The sequence below is a fragment of the Eptatretus burgeri genome, chromosome 7, assembly GCF_056783735.1.
Source record: "Eptatretus burgeri isolate ZD-2024b chromosome 7, Ebu_testis_v1, whole genome shotgun sequence".
NCBI lineage: Eukaryota > Metazoa > Chordata > Myxini > Myxiniformes > Myxinidae > Eptatretus > Eptatretus burgeri.
Window position 1 is genome coordinate 100557543 of NC_140967.1, and position 16483 is coordinate 100574025.

Below are 16483 nucleotides of genomic sequence, written 5' to 3' on the forward strand. Positions count from 1 at the left end.
ACTCTGTCACTGATGCAGTGCCCCTCTACCGGTACACACACTGGAACTGGTACTCATTTTGCCGACCTCGGAAGGATGACAGGCTGAGTCAACCCCACCTGGTATTAATTCAGCGGAAGACGGGGCTTGAACTCAGGACCCTAGGATCCCAAGCCACCACCCTAACCACTGAGCCAACACCAGGCTCAAGCATTTGGTGTTTTATTTGGAGGGGCAATACACCTCCTGACCGAAAGTCATTGGCTGATGGACTCGCCGATTGCAATACCCACTCACCGTTTGACAAACATCGGTATTTCATTGACCTGCTCGTTAACTTGAATTACTTAATCTATTTAATAACCGATCAAGCAACATTCTGACCGACCTGTTTTCTGACTGAATATAATAACTATGACGTATTCGATGACAAAACTCCGGCTGACGTCCGACCTGATTGACTGAATGAATGAATTGACCGTATGACTCTCTTACCTGTTGGCCAAAGGATGGAAGTCGGTGGAAGAGCTCTTCAGGTATCGATCGTGCTCGGTTTGAGTGTTTGCGAAATAAGATTGCTCTATAAATGTATTCCGATGTTTCTTAGACAGTGTTGCATCAATGGGTACGTCGTCCTTCGGGGGAGGGGAGACATTAAACCGGCTGTCCTGCCTGCTGGCATTTGCCTGTGGGTGTTCAAGACTTCACCATCCATCCATTAGGACCAACCTCTGTGCGGAGCGTTGGTGCTGCCTAAGCAGTCTCCTTGGCTATCGGGCACAATCCTGGACGTGTCGCCACTCCGACACAGCATGGGCATGCTGGTACTCATTTTGCCGACCTCGGAAGGATGACAGGCTGAATCAACCCCACCTGGTGTTACTTCAACAGCCGAGCGCAATTTGAACTCAGGATTCGAGGATCCTAAGCCTGCCACCCTAACCATTAAGCCAACACCTAGCATAGACTTCACCGTACCTTGTGAAAGGGTAGACCGTTGTGTGCGGGTTCCTTGGATAATATTTGAGATGTTGTAAACTATGGAGGATACAGCAGCAGCATCATCCAAGATATTCTGTCAAAATAATGTTACAAGCAGATCCCCTGAGTGCCAGTCGAATTGAAATAGTTAAAGCTAGATCGATCGAAGCTTTGACTTTCTGACTTGACGTATTTACTGAACGACATTTATTGATTGTGCAGAAGATTTGTTCTGCTGGGTATCTTAATGACTTGCACCTCTCATCAAAACCACCACCCATTGCTCGCACTGATGGTCGATTAGACCCGTGTCATGGTTGTGTACAGTCTCACGTGTGAGGAAAATGTACAAGTTGTCAAGGTATGCATGTAGGGGATTCGCAGGTGTGGATCACCTCCTTTTGGACCACGAGGATCCTGAGATGCGTTCTGAGAAATGAGACGGACTGAGAAAAAACAGGAGCACACCATTATCCATCGTGGAATACTGTAGTTTATGTTTACCTGTACTTTGATCCATATCGTTTATTTTTAAGCCACTGTGCCCCATTGCTGGACTAAAATAGGACAGTTTTGTCCCCTCAAATGTGAACCAGCATTCCGTATACATTTCCCCATTTCCATGGGAATTGCGGTGGGTATCATTGCCCTGTATCCAAACACCTTGTTTGCAAAAAAGAAGTGCAAAAACCATCGCAGCTTACTTGGCCCTTCAAACATGATGCTAGTAGATAAGTAAATAAGTAGATAAGTTTAAATTGGAATTAGATAGGTACCTGGAAGTTATGGAGATAGAAGGGTCTTGGGATGTTGGCAGGACTTTTAGGTAGTTTGAACATTGATAGGTGATCGTGTGCACGTGTATGGAATGCTGTTGGTGGGGGTCTCGTCAAGGGGTGTTGTGTGGTTGATGTGTTTTTTTTTTTTTACCAAATCCAATGCCCCTCCCCTGGGGGGGGGGGAAATACAAAAACTAAAAAGCTACAAAAAAACCCACAAAAAACACTTGGTTAAAAAAATAAACATTTTGTATTTTCTTATTTTGATCTTGTGTTGATAAATTAGTGTGGTGTTGATGTGGCTCAGGCATGATGGGCTGAATGTCCTCCACCTGTGTCTAATTTCCTTGTTTAAAATGGAGGACATAGTTTGGGCCCGAGGGGAACTGCGTTCCACCTTCTGACATCCACTCAAGGATATGATGACCAACAAAAAAAGTTTAAGAGGCAATTATGTGCGACTTGGTTTATCGTTTGCAGACTCATCAGCATGAGTCAAAATGTGGAACCGTCTCCACGAGCTTTTCGACTCTAGTGATGATCTCACTCAGAGACCAATAGATAACTTCAGTTTTTGAGAAGCTTCACTATCTTTATGAGAATAAAAACATAAAATACACACAGCGAAAGTAATAATCTATTACTAAAAGGTGTGTGTGTGTGTGTGTGTGTGTGTGTGTGTGTGTGTGTGTGTGTGTGTGTGTGTGTTCGTCACACGAAGAAGAAGAAGAAGAAGAAGAAGATTCACGACCGTGAGCCTTAGCTCTTCTTGCTATTGTAGAGTAATAAAAATGGTGCTGTTAGAAAGCTAACAATCGATTTACTTGGAGCTTAATTCAGCGGTTCCAATGTTCACATTTATTATTCTACAACAGTGGGAACCTTTTACAAGGATAAGGAAGGAGCACACAAAATTATACATAGTAATACTTCTCAAAGTAATATTAAGATATAAAAGCACACAATGGAGCACACAAACAACAACAACAACAACCACAGCCGTGTTATAAAATGCCCTTTTTTCGTGTCTTTCACTTCATTTTACATCTTCATTGAGATTCACAGATCGACTTGCGATGTGTTTGTGAAGTACTGGGCAACATTCTGTCCTTTGACCCGTCAGCGAAGCGACAGGTATGCACAGCTAGTACTTATGGAATCACAAGCACCTGGTTAATTCATTGTAACTGTTTTGCTTTGTTTCATTTGGAACCTGATAACATGATTAGTATAAATTGTGGTTACAAATGTTTATCCATCAAAAGAATTATGTATACATGATATGAGATGTCACATGACCTTTTCACTAAATAGATCAATTGAGTTTGGTTGTTCGAGGGTCTATGTTCACACGATATTTCACAATAATTATGAATTCAGAAGTTTATACAGACTTATTTTGTGTGTATAGTATTTAGTTATTGGAGGTAAATGTAAATGTGACAACCAGTGAAAGCATGTTCAAACAAATTTCCTCTTGGACAATTTATGGGCTGATATGTAAATATTTGCAGTTAGCAACATTGTAAACATTTACGAGAGGAGTTCAAAGTGTTCTTGGAAGCAGATTCAAGAAACGTCAATTGTTTTTATTTTATTTTACAACACACAAGTATATATAAACTTGCGATACCCGTGCACATGCACGGAATAGCAGTACAACATAGCTGGTAGCAGACGACAGACCGTACACGGGAATGACAAAAATACGCATTGTGCAAAATGCAAGTGGTACTACGGAACGCCAAGACTTCCCAAACATTGTCGGCATGTCCGCTAAGTGCCACAGAAATTTCATAGGGATCGTGTGATGGCAAGCCGAGTTTTTAGTGTGCAAGCTTGGTATTATTATATATATATATATATATATATATATATATATATATATATATATATATATATATATATATATATATATACACATAGTTAATAATAATGGAAAAAAGTGCTCAACAGATTTTGGGTGTTCACCACAAGTCGAGAAACTTTTCAAGGCTAGATTACGTGATTAAAAAGGATCATCTGTAATTTGTTCCTGGTGTTGGTGGCACCTTGGTATCTTTAATGTCTTCCAGCAATCGGTGCTGGTAGATGTCCTTCATCTTAATGACCTTTTGATGGACAACGCACACAGATTGATGCCTCACTCTGCCTACAAAACACTGGGATGACTGTTTTGTAGCTAGGTCTGGATTTGAACCCAGGCAAGACAACTCGGAGGCAAATGTGTGTACCTCTAGGCCATCCTGCCAGCACACACATACATGCATACATACATACATTAAGTGAAAAGATTTCCTTTACTCAATTCCATCATACATTTTCAATGTCTCAAAATGAAATGCTCACCTCCATTCATTCATCGCTTGTTTTTTCTCTCGCATCTTCCCCGAGTCTGTTGTCTCATGCTTTTACCCCCGAAGACGTCAAGTCTACTTCCCATCGCCTCCCCATGGTCTCTCTCTCTCATATCTCCCTCGACTTTTCAATACCCGCCGGGAGCCTTCTCCCCCTGTCTTCTGCAACTCATGTTCTCATGCTGCGGTGAACCTGTGCGTTCTTGGCTTGTTTCCCCTTCAACCACTCCGCCTGTTGATCCTTTCACATCTGTTGTTCTGCTCTTCCATGAGCCTCAAAACCTGTATTCTAAATAAAGTTTTAAAATGATCTTTCTCGTAATTATTTGACCAGATACCTCAGAATAGCACGTGAGATTTTGATTGAGCAAAGGTAAATAATTTATGAAGAATCTGCATCCATCTTAATCACTCCCTGCATTCTGTCCTATCCTTCATCCTTACCTGCACATCCCTTGTTTATTCCCTGCTGTTGGCAGGGATCATCCCAACATCCCTGCTGTTGGCACAGTTCCCCTTTCTCTTTCTGCTGTTCCTTTTGTTATGTTGCGACCTGATCCATTCTGTGTTCTCGCTCTTCCATGAGGCTTGACTGTATACAAAAAAAAAACAAGTTGTCAGGTTTAATCCCAGTACTATATTGTCACAATCATTCATAGGAAAGCTTATATAAAGTAATCTCAATATGTGCATCGAGTTAAGTCCGTTCATGCATCTAAATGCCACAAAGGCAATTGTCACAATGTATTTTGTCTCCTGTCTCGGAAACCTTTGATAGGCTAATGCTTCAATACTGTATTACTAACAGGCAAATAATCCAAGTTGTATTGTCTGAAAAAAGTCGTGTTGTTTATTTGAACTACAACCTCCTCAGCCTTCGTATCAGTAACATTCTGTCTAATACTGGCCAAGCCACACTTGCAGTCAATGGAAGACATCACTTGGGTGCTCTTTCTTGAGCCAAATCCTTTCTGCACACTTGAATGCCTGCCGTTTTTGAGGTGAGGGTGGTGGGGGGATGAGAGGGGGAAGGGGGGGGGGACAAGCCACTTTTTGTACTGTGCAATGAAATATGCTTACCAATCACAGGTTGTGGTTCCTGCATCAGGAAGCCAAAGTTGAGGGCCGATGGCTTTCTGAAGTTATGTGATTTCTGGTTTTCTACCCATTGTTTTGTTTTGCACCATCAAGTTTATCTAGCTGTCCTTCTCCATCCTCCAAGGTGGCACATGGCCATCAACCTCCTCCTAATCTGTAACACATGTTCATCAAACAACCCCCTCCTAATCTGTTTCCCAAACTCTAAGCTACCCATTTCCCTCCACCTGTTGTATCCACTGCCTTGTTCATTGTTATTTGAACACCTTATGGTTAACCTCACAAAACTGTTATGGGTCATTTCTTTTGTTGAAACTCCCATAAGGGAGGGAGTTGGATCATGGAACCTCTCTGTCCTTGTTTTTCCCTCCACCCTTCAGTTTGTCATAATATCCTCTTTCATTATTCCTTTTAAGCTTCTTCATGATTCTCAATAGTAATGTACATTAAGGAAGACATTTTATGAAATGCATCTTTGCACCATAAATATATCGTGTGGTCCTCCTTTTATGGTCCAATTGGTATGCCTGATCTGCATTCATAAATGTGGTATTTAAAAAAAAGACTGCATGAGACATCTTCGAGCATAAGGCAAAAATGATTGGTAATTGGAGACTTCATAAAGGCAATAGGGGGTAAAATGTTGATGTTATTCACCCATTTCCAAGAAGAGTTATAGGTTATTGTGGAGGCAATCTTTACTTAAGGTGATTCATTTCCAAGCTGTTAGCATTTTCTGAAAACCTTTTTTTAATTTTGCACATTAATGGCTAGTATTGAAGAATCATTTATGAGAAGATCCCTCATCCTTCAGATAGGGCAGCCATTTGCCTCTTCCCTCTTTGTAAACGATAGAATCAGGAGTTGGTCTAACGCTTGCAATATGTCTTTCATTGTTGGCAGATCTTGTTTTCACCTCAGTCACACTATCTCCATCTCTCCAAAAGGACCGTCTGGTGAAACCCTCCCATCTACGTCCATGACAAACCTCCCGTAAATTTCAGTCCCTTAAACATTTGGGTCTCACAAACAGCCACAATCTTGTTTGTTCAAACCACACCTAAGAGTTGGTCTCCATAGTCAGTTGCTGATCACTGGGCATCCTCTGTCATGCCAAGCTTTAATTCCATGGCAAATCCGAATTTATAGCAACCCACAAGGCTTTCATTTGGAGCTCCAGGAAGTACTGCTCTCACTCATGCCTCACACCCTTCATCGCTTCATGTCATAGAGTCCAATCCCCTCAAACTCATTGGAATATCTTGTTTGAATGCTGAAACTCTCGGACTGTTATTCTCAGATCGCAGAAAAGTTAGTGGCCTTTCTGTCTTCCATCATCTCCTTTCTGGTCTTGCACCCTCTGCAATTTCCTTGCTCTGGTGTGGTGAATTAATGCAGTGGTGAAGGTGTGGTGAATGCAGGCAATGGTGAGGTGTATACAAGTTGTGGTGGAGGCAGGAGTGCAGGTCGAGGTAAAGGTGATGATTGCAGGCATTGTTGAACTTGGGGTGAGTGCAGGTGGTAGTTAGGGTGGAATTAGTCTCGGGAGTGGTGAGGGAGGAGCGATTGCAGAGTATAATGAGGGTGGGGTGAGGGCAGGCTGTCGTGAGGATGTCGAGAGCAGGCTTGAGTGGGTCAAGGGCAGGCTGGGGTGAGTCGAGGTTAGGCTGGGGTGAGTGAGTCAAGGTCAGGCTGGGGTGAGAGTGAGTCGAGGGCAGGTTGTTGTGAAGATGAGTCGAGGGCAGGCTTGGGTGAGGGTGAGTCGAGAGGTTTTCGTGAAGATGAGTTGAGGGTGGGCTGTGGCGAGTCGAGGGCGGGCTGTGGCGAGTTGAGGGTGGGCGAGGGTGAATTGACTGCGGGTTGTCGTGAGGGTGAGTTGAGGGCACGCTGTCATAAGGGTGAGTCGCGGGCACGCTGTCGTGAGGATAAGTCGAGGGCACGCTGTTGTGAGGTGAGTGCAGGCTGTGGTAAGGGTGAGTCGAGGGCAGGCTGTAGTGAGGGTGAGTCGAGGGCATGCTCGGGTGAGGTGAGTGCAGGCTGTGGTGATTGTGAGTCGAGGGCAAGCTGTTGACAGGGTAAGTTGAGGGCAGGCTGTTGTGAAGGTGTGGTGAGGGCAAGCTGTGGTTAAGGTGAGGTGAGGGTAGGCTCTCATGAGGGTGGGCAGGGATAGGTAGGAATGATGTAAGGGAGGTGGTTTTGTTGGGCAATCAAACAATTAAATTTGAAGATTCTTCAAAGGAAGGATTGTAGACACAGTGTGAGTTGTTTTTGAAAGAGTGAGAGTAAAGGATGTTGAAGGAAGGTTAAATGACTTCATGTCAGATCATGGCAAAAAGATGTTGGTGGTGGTAGATGTATCAGTAAATGACATGGGGAAAGTTTACTCTGAGAACTTGAAAAATAGGTGCAGGTTATTGGACAGCTGACTGAAAGCAAATGGTTGTAAGGTAGTTTCTGATTATTCTTCCCAGGATAAAAATGGGAATATAATTGAAGAATAGAGTAATAGATGTCAACTGATGGTTGGAAAAAATGGTTTATGTAGCATGGTTTTGTGTTTCGGAAGCAATGGGATTCATTTTGGGGTAAAGGGCATGTTTCTAGAACGATGGCTGGAGGTCAAACAGAAAATTGGGCAGCACAGTTTGCAGTGGCAATTGAGGAAGTAATTATGGCTTTTCGAGGTGAGAGGAGGGTGGAGATGCTATAGATTAAGGAACTGTTACTGATACAATGATTGGTAAAGCCAAGCAAGAAATAAATAATTACAGGAGGAGCAAAGTTTTAAAATATAATCTATACCAATGCCAGGAGTTTAAATAATAAGACAGAAGAGCTTGAAGCTTAAGCTGGAGGAGTATGCAAGCGAGATTCAGTTTAATGAGAAGAGTAATTTTCTTTTTGTATACATACTGTAGTTCAGACATGTGGAAGAGCTAGTACACTGAACGGATAAGGACGTAACAGACAAGAACAGGATGAAAACCCCACAGGCATGGGGTGGACAAGGTGCGTACAAAGGATGCATGGTGTGGACAAGATGGATAAAGGGGGTGGACAAGATGGATACAGAGGATGCATGGGGTGGACAATATGGATACAGAGGATGCATGGGGCAGACAAGATGGATGCAGAAGGACTCTGTGTCTCTTCCTACCTATCCTTGCCCACCCTCATGAGAGCCTACCCTCACCTCACCTTAACCACAGCTTGCCCTCACCACACCTTCACAACAGCCTGCCCTCGACTCACAATCACCACAGCCAAGTATGGAAAAATGGAAAAAGGAGGGATGCGTGTGGGATTAATGAGGGTAGAAAAGATCATGGTTTTCGTTTGGGGATGATCTGAGATGGTGTTGAACAGGTGTTTTGAAGATCTGGAGAGATGAATGAGATTGAAGAGGATGTGGAAGTTGATTCCCAAGGCTGGACAAAAGAGGAACAAATGAGTGGAAGTGAGCAGTGATCCTGTATTTAGGTAGTTACACCAGAAGAGGTTTGATGGTGGATTGTGTGAGCCCTGCAGAACCCTGGGGAAGTGGGGGGGGGGGGCACAAAGCATGGAAAGAGCAGAAGGTGCAAGACCACAAAGGAGGAGGTAGAAGACAGAGACTACTGACCTGTCTGCGGTTGCGAAGTGATCAGCCCATATATTCAGCTTTATCGTGGGAGATTTCAATAATTTTGAAGACCTTGGTTTCCATGGCATCAAGCTGAGCAACAGGTGAGGCAGTGGAGGCAGCCCAGAGGAGAGAGCAGTACTCTATCAAGCTACAGGCAAAGGCCTTGTAGGTGGATAGGAGTTTAGGGTGAGCCAAGGAAGGACGTTGTATTATGGAGGATGCCCAGTCAGCAGCTGGCTTTGGAGGCCAACTTTAAAATGCGGTTTGCCAATAATGATCATGGCTGATAGTGAGACCCAGGAGTTTGAGTGACTGAATGTCCTCAAGAGGACTGTTAAGGAAGTCGATGGGAGGGTTTGTCAGATGGTCCTTTTGTAGAGAGAGAGTGAGAGTGTGAGATTTGTCATGATTGAAAGACATATTCCAAGTGTTTGCCCACTTTGTGATGTTTTTTTCAAGGGCTGAAAAGAGGGAAGAGGCTGCAAGCCTGCCTTTTGAAGGATGAGGGATGTAACGGCAGAGGGTGGATTCATATGTAAATAGATAAAGACAATTTTCCAGAGAGTCAGAGAGATCATTGATGAATATCAGGAATAGGACTGGGCCCAGAACACTGCCTTGGGGCATTCCAGCCTTGACAGGGAGAAGAGATGAACAGATTCTGTTGAGTGCCTCATGTTGACTATGAGTGTAGAGGAAATCAGTAAGCCATGTGTGGAGTTGGTCTCGGATGTCATAGGCAGAGAGTTTGGAGAGTAAGGCAAGATGCCATACTGTACCAAAAGCACAATATATGTCCAGAGATATGGCCTTGATCTCATGTCTGACATTGAGTGTTTCCATCCATTATTATTAGGTGAGTAGAAGCAGCATGTCCAAGGTAGAGTGACCTGGTCTGAAACAAAATTGGTGATCTGAGATGAGATTGTTGGAGAAAAGGAAAGATTTCATGTCAACTGCAATGATGGAATCCATGACCTTGCTGATGATTGGAAGTAAGCTGATAGTTCTGTCTTTTTGAGGGGATCAGTTTTTGCACCTTTTTTATGTAGTGCAGTGATGTTGGCAGATTTCCAAGCAGATGGAAGATGACTGAGCAAAAATGACATGGTGAAAAGGGCAGAGAGAGGATGTGCAAGAATAGCAGAGCAGGTTTTTAGGACGCGTGAGCTGATGCTGTCCGATCCAGTAGCAGAGTCGAGGGTTGAAAGAACCTTCTCCACCTTCTCAGGTGCAAAATACACAGAGTCCAGGAGCAGTTGGGTACAACAGGGAAGGATGAGTACTGAGAGTGAGGGGATGGGGACACAAGGTTTGGAAGCAAACACAGACGTGAGGCATTTTGTCTTCTCAAGAGCAGTCAGCTGTGGTGCCCTTTGAAGAGAGGGAAGGGATGGAAGGGGAGCATACACCAGAGACAGACTTAACATGGTGCTACCAAGTTTTAGAGGGAAACAAGATTGAAATAAGGATGAGAAGAAGGCTCCAATATGTATAGATGTGATTGGAAAGAGAAAATTGGAGGAGGTGTAGCAGTCTGGGTAAAAGACAATACAGTATTGTATTCACAGAAAGCGATAATATTAAGGAGTGAATGGATGGAGAGGATTGGAGAGTGAGGAGAGTGGAGAGTGAGGACGGAGGGGTGAGAGAGAGTGGGGACGGAGGGGTGAGAGAGAGAGGACGGAGGGGTGTGAGAGAGAGGATGGAGGGGTGAGAGAGAGAGGGCGGAGGGGTGAGAGAGAGAGGACGGAGGGGTGACAGTGAGAGAGTGAGAGAGCGAGAGAGAGAGAGAGAGAGAGAGAGAGAGAGAGAGAGAGAGAGAGAGAGAGAGAGAGAGAGAGAGAGAGAGAGAGAGAGAGAGAGAGAGAGAGAGAGAGAGAGAGAGAGAGAGAGAGAGAGAGAGAGAGAGAGAGAGAGAGAGAGAGAGAGAGAGAGAGAGAGAGAGAGAGAGAGAGAGAGAGAGAGAGAGAGAGAGAGAGAGAGAGAGAGAGAGAGAGAGAGAGAGAGAGAGAGAGGACGGAGGGGTGAGAGAGAGGACGGAGGGGTGAGAGAGAGGACGGAGGGGTGAGAGAGAGGACGGAGGGGAGGGAGTGAGAGACAGAGGAGGGGAGGGAGGGAGAGAGAGGAGGAGAGGGAGGGAGGGAGAGAGAGAGAGAGAGAGAATGGAGGGGAGGGAGTGAGAGACAGAGGAGGGAGGGAGAAAGAGAGGATGGAGGGGTGAGAGAGAGGATGGAGGGGAGGGAGTGAGAGACAGAGGAGGGGAGGGAGGGAGAGAGAGGAGGAGAGGGAGGGAGGGAGAGAGAGAGAATGGAGGGGAGGGAGTGAGAGACAGAGGAGGGAGGGAGAAAGAGAGGATGGAGGGGTGAGAGAGAGAGGACGGAGGGGTGAAAGAGAGAGAGAGGACGGAGGGGTGAAAGAGAGAGAGAGGACGGAGGGGTGGGAGAGAGAGGACGGAGGGGTGCGAGAGAGAGGACGGAGGGGTGAGAGGGAGAGGGCGGAGGGGTGAGAGAGAGAGGACGGAGGGGTGAGAGAGAGAGGACGGAGGGGTGAGAGAGAGAGGACGGAGGGGTGAGAGAGAGAGGACGGAGGGGTGAGAGAGAGAGAGAGGACGGAGGGGTGAGAGAGAGAGAGAGGACGGAGGGGTGAGAGAGAGAGGACGGAGGGGTGAGAGACAGAGGACGGAGGGGTGAGAGAGAGAGGACGGAGGGGTGAGAGAGAGAGGACGGAGGGGTGAGAGAGAGAGGACGGAGGGGTGAGAGAGAGAGGACGGAGGGGTGAGAGAGAGGACGGAGGGGTGAGAGAGAGGACGGAGGGGTGAGAGAGAGAGGACGGAGGGGTGAGAGAGAGAGGACGGAGGGGTGAGAGAGAGAGGACGGAGGGGTGAGAGAGAGAGGACGGAGGGGTGAGAGAGAGAGGACGGAGGGGTGAGAGAGAGAGGACGGAGGGGTGAGAGAGAGAGGACGGAGGGGTGAGAGAGAGAGGACGGAGGGGTGAGAGAGAGAGGACGGAGGGGTGAGAGAGAGAGGACGGAGGGGTGAGAGAGAGAGGACGGAGGGGTGAGAGAGAGAGGACGGAGGGGTGAGAGAGAGAGAGGACGGAGGGGTGAGAGAGAGGACGGAGGGGTGAGAGAGAGGACGGAGGGGTGAGAGAGAGGATGGAGGGGAGAGAGTGAGAGACAGAGGAGGGGAGGGAGGGAGAGAGAGGAGGGGAGGGAGGGAGAGAGAGGAGGGGAGGGAGGGAGAGAGAGAGAGAATGGAGGGGAGGGAGTGAGAGGCAGAGGAGGGAGGGAGAGAGAGAGGACAGAGGGGAGGGAGAGAGAGAGAGAGGAAGGAGGGAGAGAGAGAGAGGATGGAGGGGTGTGAGAGAGAGAGAGAGAGAGAGAGAGAGAGAGAGAGAGAGAGAGAGAGAGAGAGAGAGAGAGAGAGAGAGAGAGAGAGAGAGAGAGAGAGAGAGAGAGAGAGAGAGAGAGAGAGCGGATGGAGGTGGGGAGCTCGGTGTGGGGGAGGAGCGAGGATGGGGGGCCTGGGTGAACAACGCCTCACCATGCATTGGAATACACTCCGGGAGGGTGGGGGCGAGGGGTGGGATCGAGAAGGTTGGGAGAGGGAAGAAGGGGGTAAGGGGGAATATTGGGAGGAGGTAAGTGTGAGAGGAGGGGATTCTGGACTTGCATTTGATAGAGGGACTTGAGGGGGAAAGGGGATAGAGGTTCTTGACTTGCGTTTGGTCGTGGGACTTGTGGAGAAGGGGTGGGGGTAGTGCACGATTGAACGAAATTGGGTACATTAAAACAGCACGTTAATGCAGCATGCGGAGACTGCCTGGAGATATCCATGGGGGCTGGAGAGGGGAAGGAGTTTTGGAGGAGGTAAGCATGAGTGGATGCGGAAGAAAGGCAGCATAAGCGGAAAGGAAGGCAGTGTGATGGGAAGGGAAGGCAGTGTGATGGGAAGGGAAGGCAGCGTGAGGGGAAGGGAAGGCGGTGTTCAGGGTAGAGAAGGGAAGGCAGCATGTGTGGAAAGGATAAGGGCAAGAAAGGGAAGGCAGCATGAGGGGAGGGGAGGGGAAGGCAAGGCAGCGTGAGTGGAAAGAAAGGGAAGGGTGATAGAATCTGCCCAAACAGCAACATTTCCTTTTTAACTGCCCGATTCAATATAAAACCTGGTGGGAGCATTTAAAACCCATGCTATCTTGGTGGCAAAGGCCTGCCTGCCTGCATGCATGGATGTTCGCACATGTAGCGACCTTTGCACCCCAACGGTCGGCTCATTCCAAATCGGATTCGGTCACGCTACACTCTGTGGAAGCCGTTTTCAATTTAAAACTAAACTGGCAGTCCTTAACAGTCCCCTCTCTCTCCTCTCTCTCTCTCCTCTCCCTGTCTCTGCTCTCCCTTTCCTCTACCTCTCTCTCCTCACCCTCTCCTCTCCCTCTCTTTCTCCCTCTCTCTCTCCTCTCCCTCTCTCTCTCCTCTCTCTCCTCTCCCTCTCTCTCTCTCCTCTCCCTCTCTCTCCTCTCCCTCTCTCTCCTCTCCCTCTCTCTCTCCTCTCCCTCTCTCTCTCCTCTCCCTCTCTCTCTCCTCTCCCTCTCTCTCTCCTCTCCCTCTCTCCTTTCCCTCTCTTTCCTCTCCCTCTCTGTCCCACTCATCCCACCTCCTACTCCTTCCCTTACCCATCCCCCTTGACAGAGGAGAAGAGGTAAACGAAGGAGTGGGATGAGTGGGACAGAGAAGTGGGGGGGGGGAGAGGTTAAGGAGGGGTAGGGGTGGGAGCAAGAGCGAGAAGGAGAGGGGTGAGTGTGGAGAGGCGAGGGGGAGAGCAGAGGTGGGGGATTGTGGTAGATATAATGTCTAGTTTAACTTCCATCCGAGAGACGGCACACACATTGATGATTCACTCTGCTTGTCTTCTTCTCTTTGCATATGCCAGCTTTCCTGCAAGGTAGGTATCATTTTGTTAAGGCGCGACTATGCCGTTGATGCTTTGCTCCGATACCAGTACACGGGTACTCGATTTGCCCACCTCAGAAGGATGAAAGGCTGAGTCAACCCCACCTGGTATTAATTCAGTGGTAAACGGGTCTCAAACTCAGGACTCTAAGATCCCAAGCCAGCCACCCTAACCACTAAGCTAACATCAAGCTTACCGTATATGTGAAACACCGGGATGAGAGTTTATTGCTGGGTTGAGATTTAAACCCAGGCCAGACAGCTTCGGGTGAGCGTGCATACCTCTCTGCCATCCTGCCATGGTGTGGTGATTCATTGCTTTGTATTTTGTAGCCCCTGAAAACATTTTTCCATTTTCTCTTGAACTTGTTCTAAACCTCAAATAAAAGCCGTGGTACCGCCATGGAAGCTTGTGAAGATCAAAGCTTGAAGAGCACTCGCCACATGGGTTAAGCACTCAGACAAGCACTCCAACAAAACAGTTGAATAAACTTTAAACACAGGTATGCACACATTTCACTCCAGATTTTGACAGTCATTTAGTCTACATGATCTGATCCTCCAAACTCAAATTATGTTTCGATTATATACTTGAATTAGTCAATGAGAGTAGATCATCGAAAATCGCATCATATAATGCATAAAATCACTCCAAGCTCCTAATTTGAAAACTATAGCACTGACAAAAGTGATGTATACAGCATTTTGTAGGAATGTAGTTGAGGCATTCAATGATATGAGGGAGGAAAGTGAAAAAAAAAATTGAGTGCTTTATCGTTAAGCAACTGTTGCAGCATGTTCCAAGTCAAGACATTGTTGAGCAGGCCAAAAACAATGGCAGATTAAGACCCCAGCGAGGGCGAGTAAGGTGACTGAAGATGTGCCTTGACAAAGGATAATTAAATAAGACCATTAATTATTTTCAAAAGGGGTGTTTAAATGAAGTGAAACACCCAATTTTCATTCGTGCACTACCTTGGACTTCCCTTAGTGCGCATGCAAAGTTTCAGGCTGCTCAGTTTCATAGTTTTGGAGTTTATGGAGGAGGCACACATACTGACTGACACACACTGACATTTATTATTATAGATTAAATAGTGGACTGGAGTCAGATTGGGATCAGTATCGGAGTAAATAGAGGCCAGTTAAGAAAATAACTCAGCAAGCCAAAATAGGATATGAAAAGGATATATGGCGAAAGATATTAAACATAATAAAGTACATATGCGGTAAACACCAAGTTAAGATAAGTGTGGGCCCATTGAGGAATAGCACAAGGAGATTGGTTAGTGATGAAATTGAGATGGCATGGAATAGTTATTTTGCTTCAACATTTATGTAAGAACAGTTAGGGGAATTACCAATAGCTGAGAGAATCTATTGTAACGGGTGTGATTCGATCCTTGGTGCGAATCCAGTCCTGCACCGATTTGTAATGTTTGCAGGACCAGTTAGGCCTGAGGCCAAATTATTTTAAGCCTTTTAATTATTTTAAGATTGGGCATTCTTTTAAGCCAAATTTAAAGCAGCCGAGAGGTACTCCCCCACCAACATGTGACAGAGCAAGAATGTGACACCCACTGCACGAACAAGTGTTAAATAAAAACTTGAGTTCATAGAACACCTTATCTCACACAGTGTTCAAGTATATAATTCAAATGAAACAAAATAATTATTTTAATTGTCATATCAAAAAAATTCTGGAAATTTAGCGCTGTGTTGATGCAGTCTGATACACCACCTTATTTAACATGTCCAAGTACTGCAAAACTGGAGGTTTTTGGAAGCAATAAATAGGTGATTTGTATTCTGCAGTGTTCAAGTGTATAATTAAATTAAAATGTAATAAAGATTGTAAAGGCCGCATTAAAAAATGTATTCTGGAGGTTTACTGCCATTGACACAGTGGCTGTTACACCACCTCATACATGGTACATTAGTTATTCGTGCCTGATATTGTAATAATAAATTTACAGAACAAAAGCTTCAAACAACATAAAGGGTTAGCAATCCTACACAAAGATAATAGGCACAAATTTGTGATGGAGCCTGACGTAAGATGACAAAAATGTTTCCTACTAATATATGACCACGGGTTTGAGAACGCACAAAGGGAAGCAAAGCATGAGGTAGGATTTTAATTTATCTCACGATGATATTATTATATTTTGAATTACCCTTGTAAATATTTCTATTTTCATGAAATCTCCATGTTTATTTTAAGTTGCTATGTCCGTGTATTTATCGTGGGGTTCGAGTATAAACCCCTTGTGCATCCATCTGTACTGTGCTTCCGTCGCTCCACCAGTACCGCCAATGCCACTCCTGTGTGCGCGATGATCTCTAAGAATCACTTGTCCGCCTCCTTAGGAAAACCGCTCGGCAATCCGGGCTGGTCAGTGTCAACCGCCCGTCCACCACAATTGGGTCGGGGGGGGGGGTTAGCTTAACCGCAGATTTAAGCAATATGCGACATTTAAGCAATTTAAGCAAACCTGCGACAAGATATATATATATATATATATATATATATATATATATATATATATATATATATATATATATGTATGTATGTATGTATTGTTACGGAAATGGCCCTTCGTATGCTACTAAATATAGGATTAGCTCAGATCCCCCATTAAATGCATGTTTAGCCAGGCTGTTCGGTAAAATGGACGTTACATGTGTGTCGGGAGGTGTAAGAGGCTATTTA

The 16483-nt window shown here is 45.7% G+C and overlaps 1 protein-coding gene across 7 annotated transcripts in view; it reads left to right on the forward strand.

Annotated features, from left to right (window-relative positions):
• The window catches only part of LOC147023910 (cadherin-7-like), a 149926-nt gene that overhangs the window by 7012 nt on the left and 126431 nt on the right, over window positions 1–16483 (forward strand). Inside the window, exons 2-3 of one of the 7 annotated variants that reach the window (XM_085889901.1) lie at window positions 2805–2873; window positions 4971–5097. The exons of 3 other annotated variants lie outside the window; for them this stretch is intronic. In XM_085889901.1, the coding sequence (XP_085746027.1) occupies window positions 5080–5097 (18 nt within the window). In that variant the 5' untranslated portion in view covers window positions 2805–2873; window positions 4971–5079. Of the gene's footprint in view, window positions 1–2804; window positions 2874–3814; window positions 3966–4970; window positions 5098–16483 lie in introns of those variants that run through there. 3 more of the 7 variants (XM_085889904.1, XM_085889905.1, XM_085889906.1) reach the window with 3 other exon arrangements.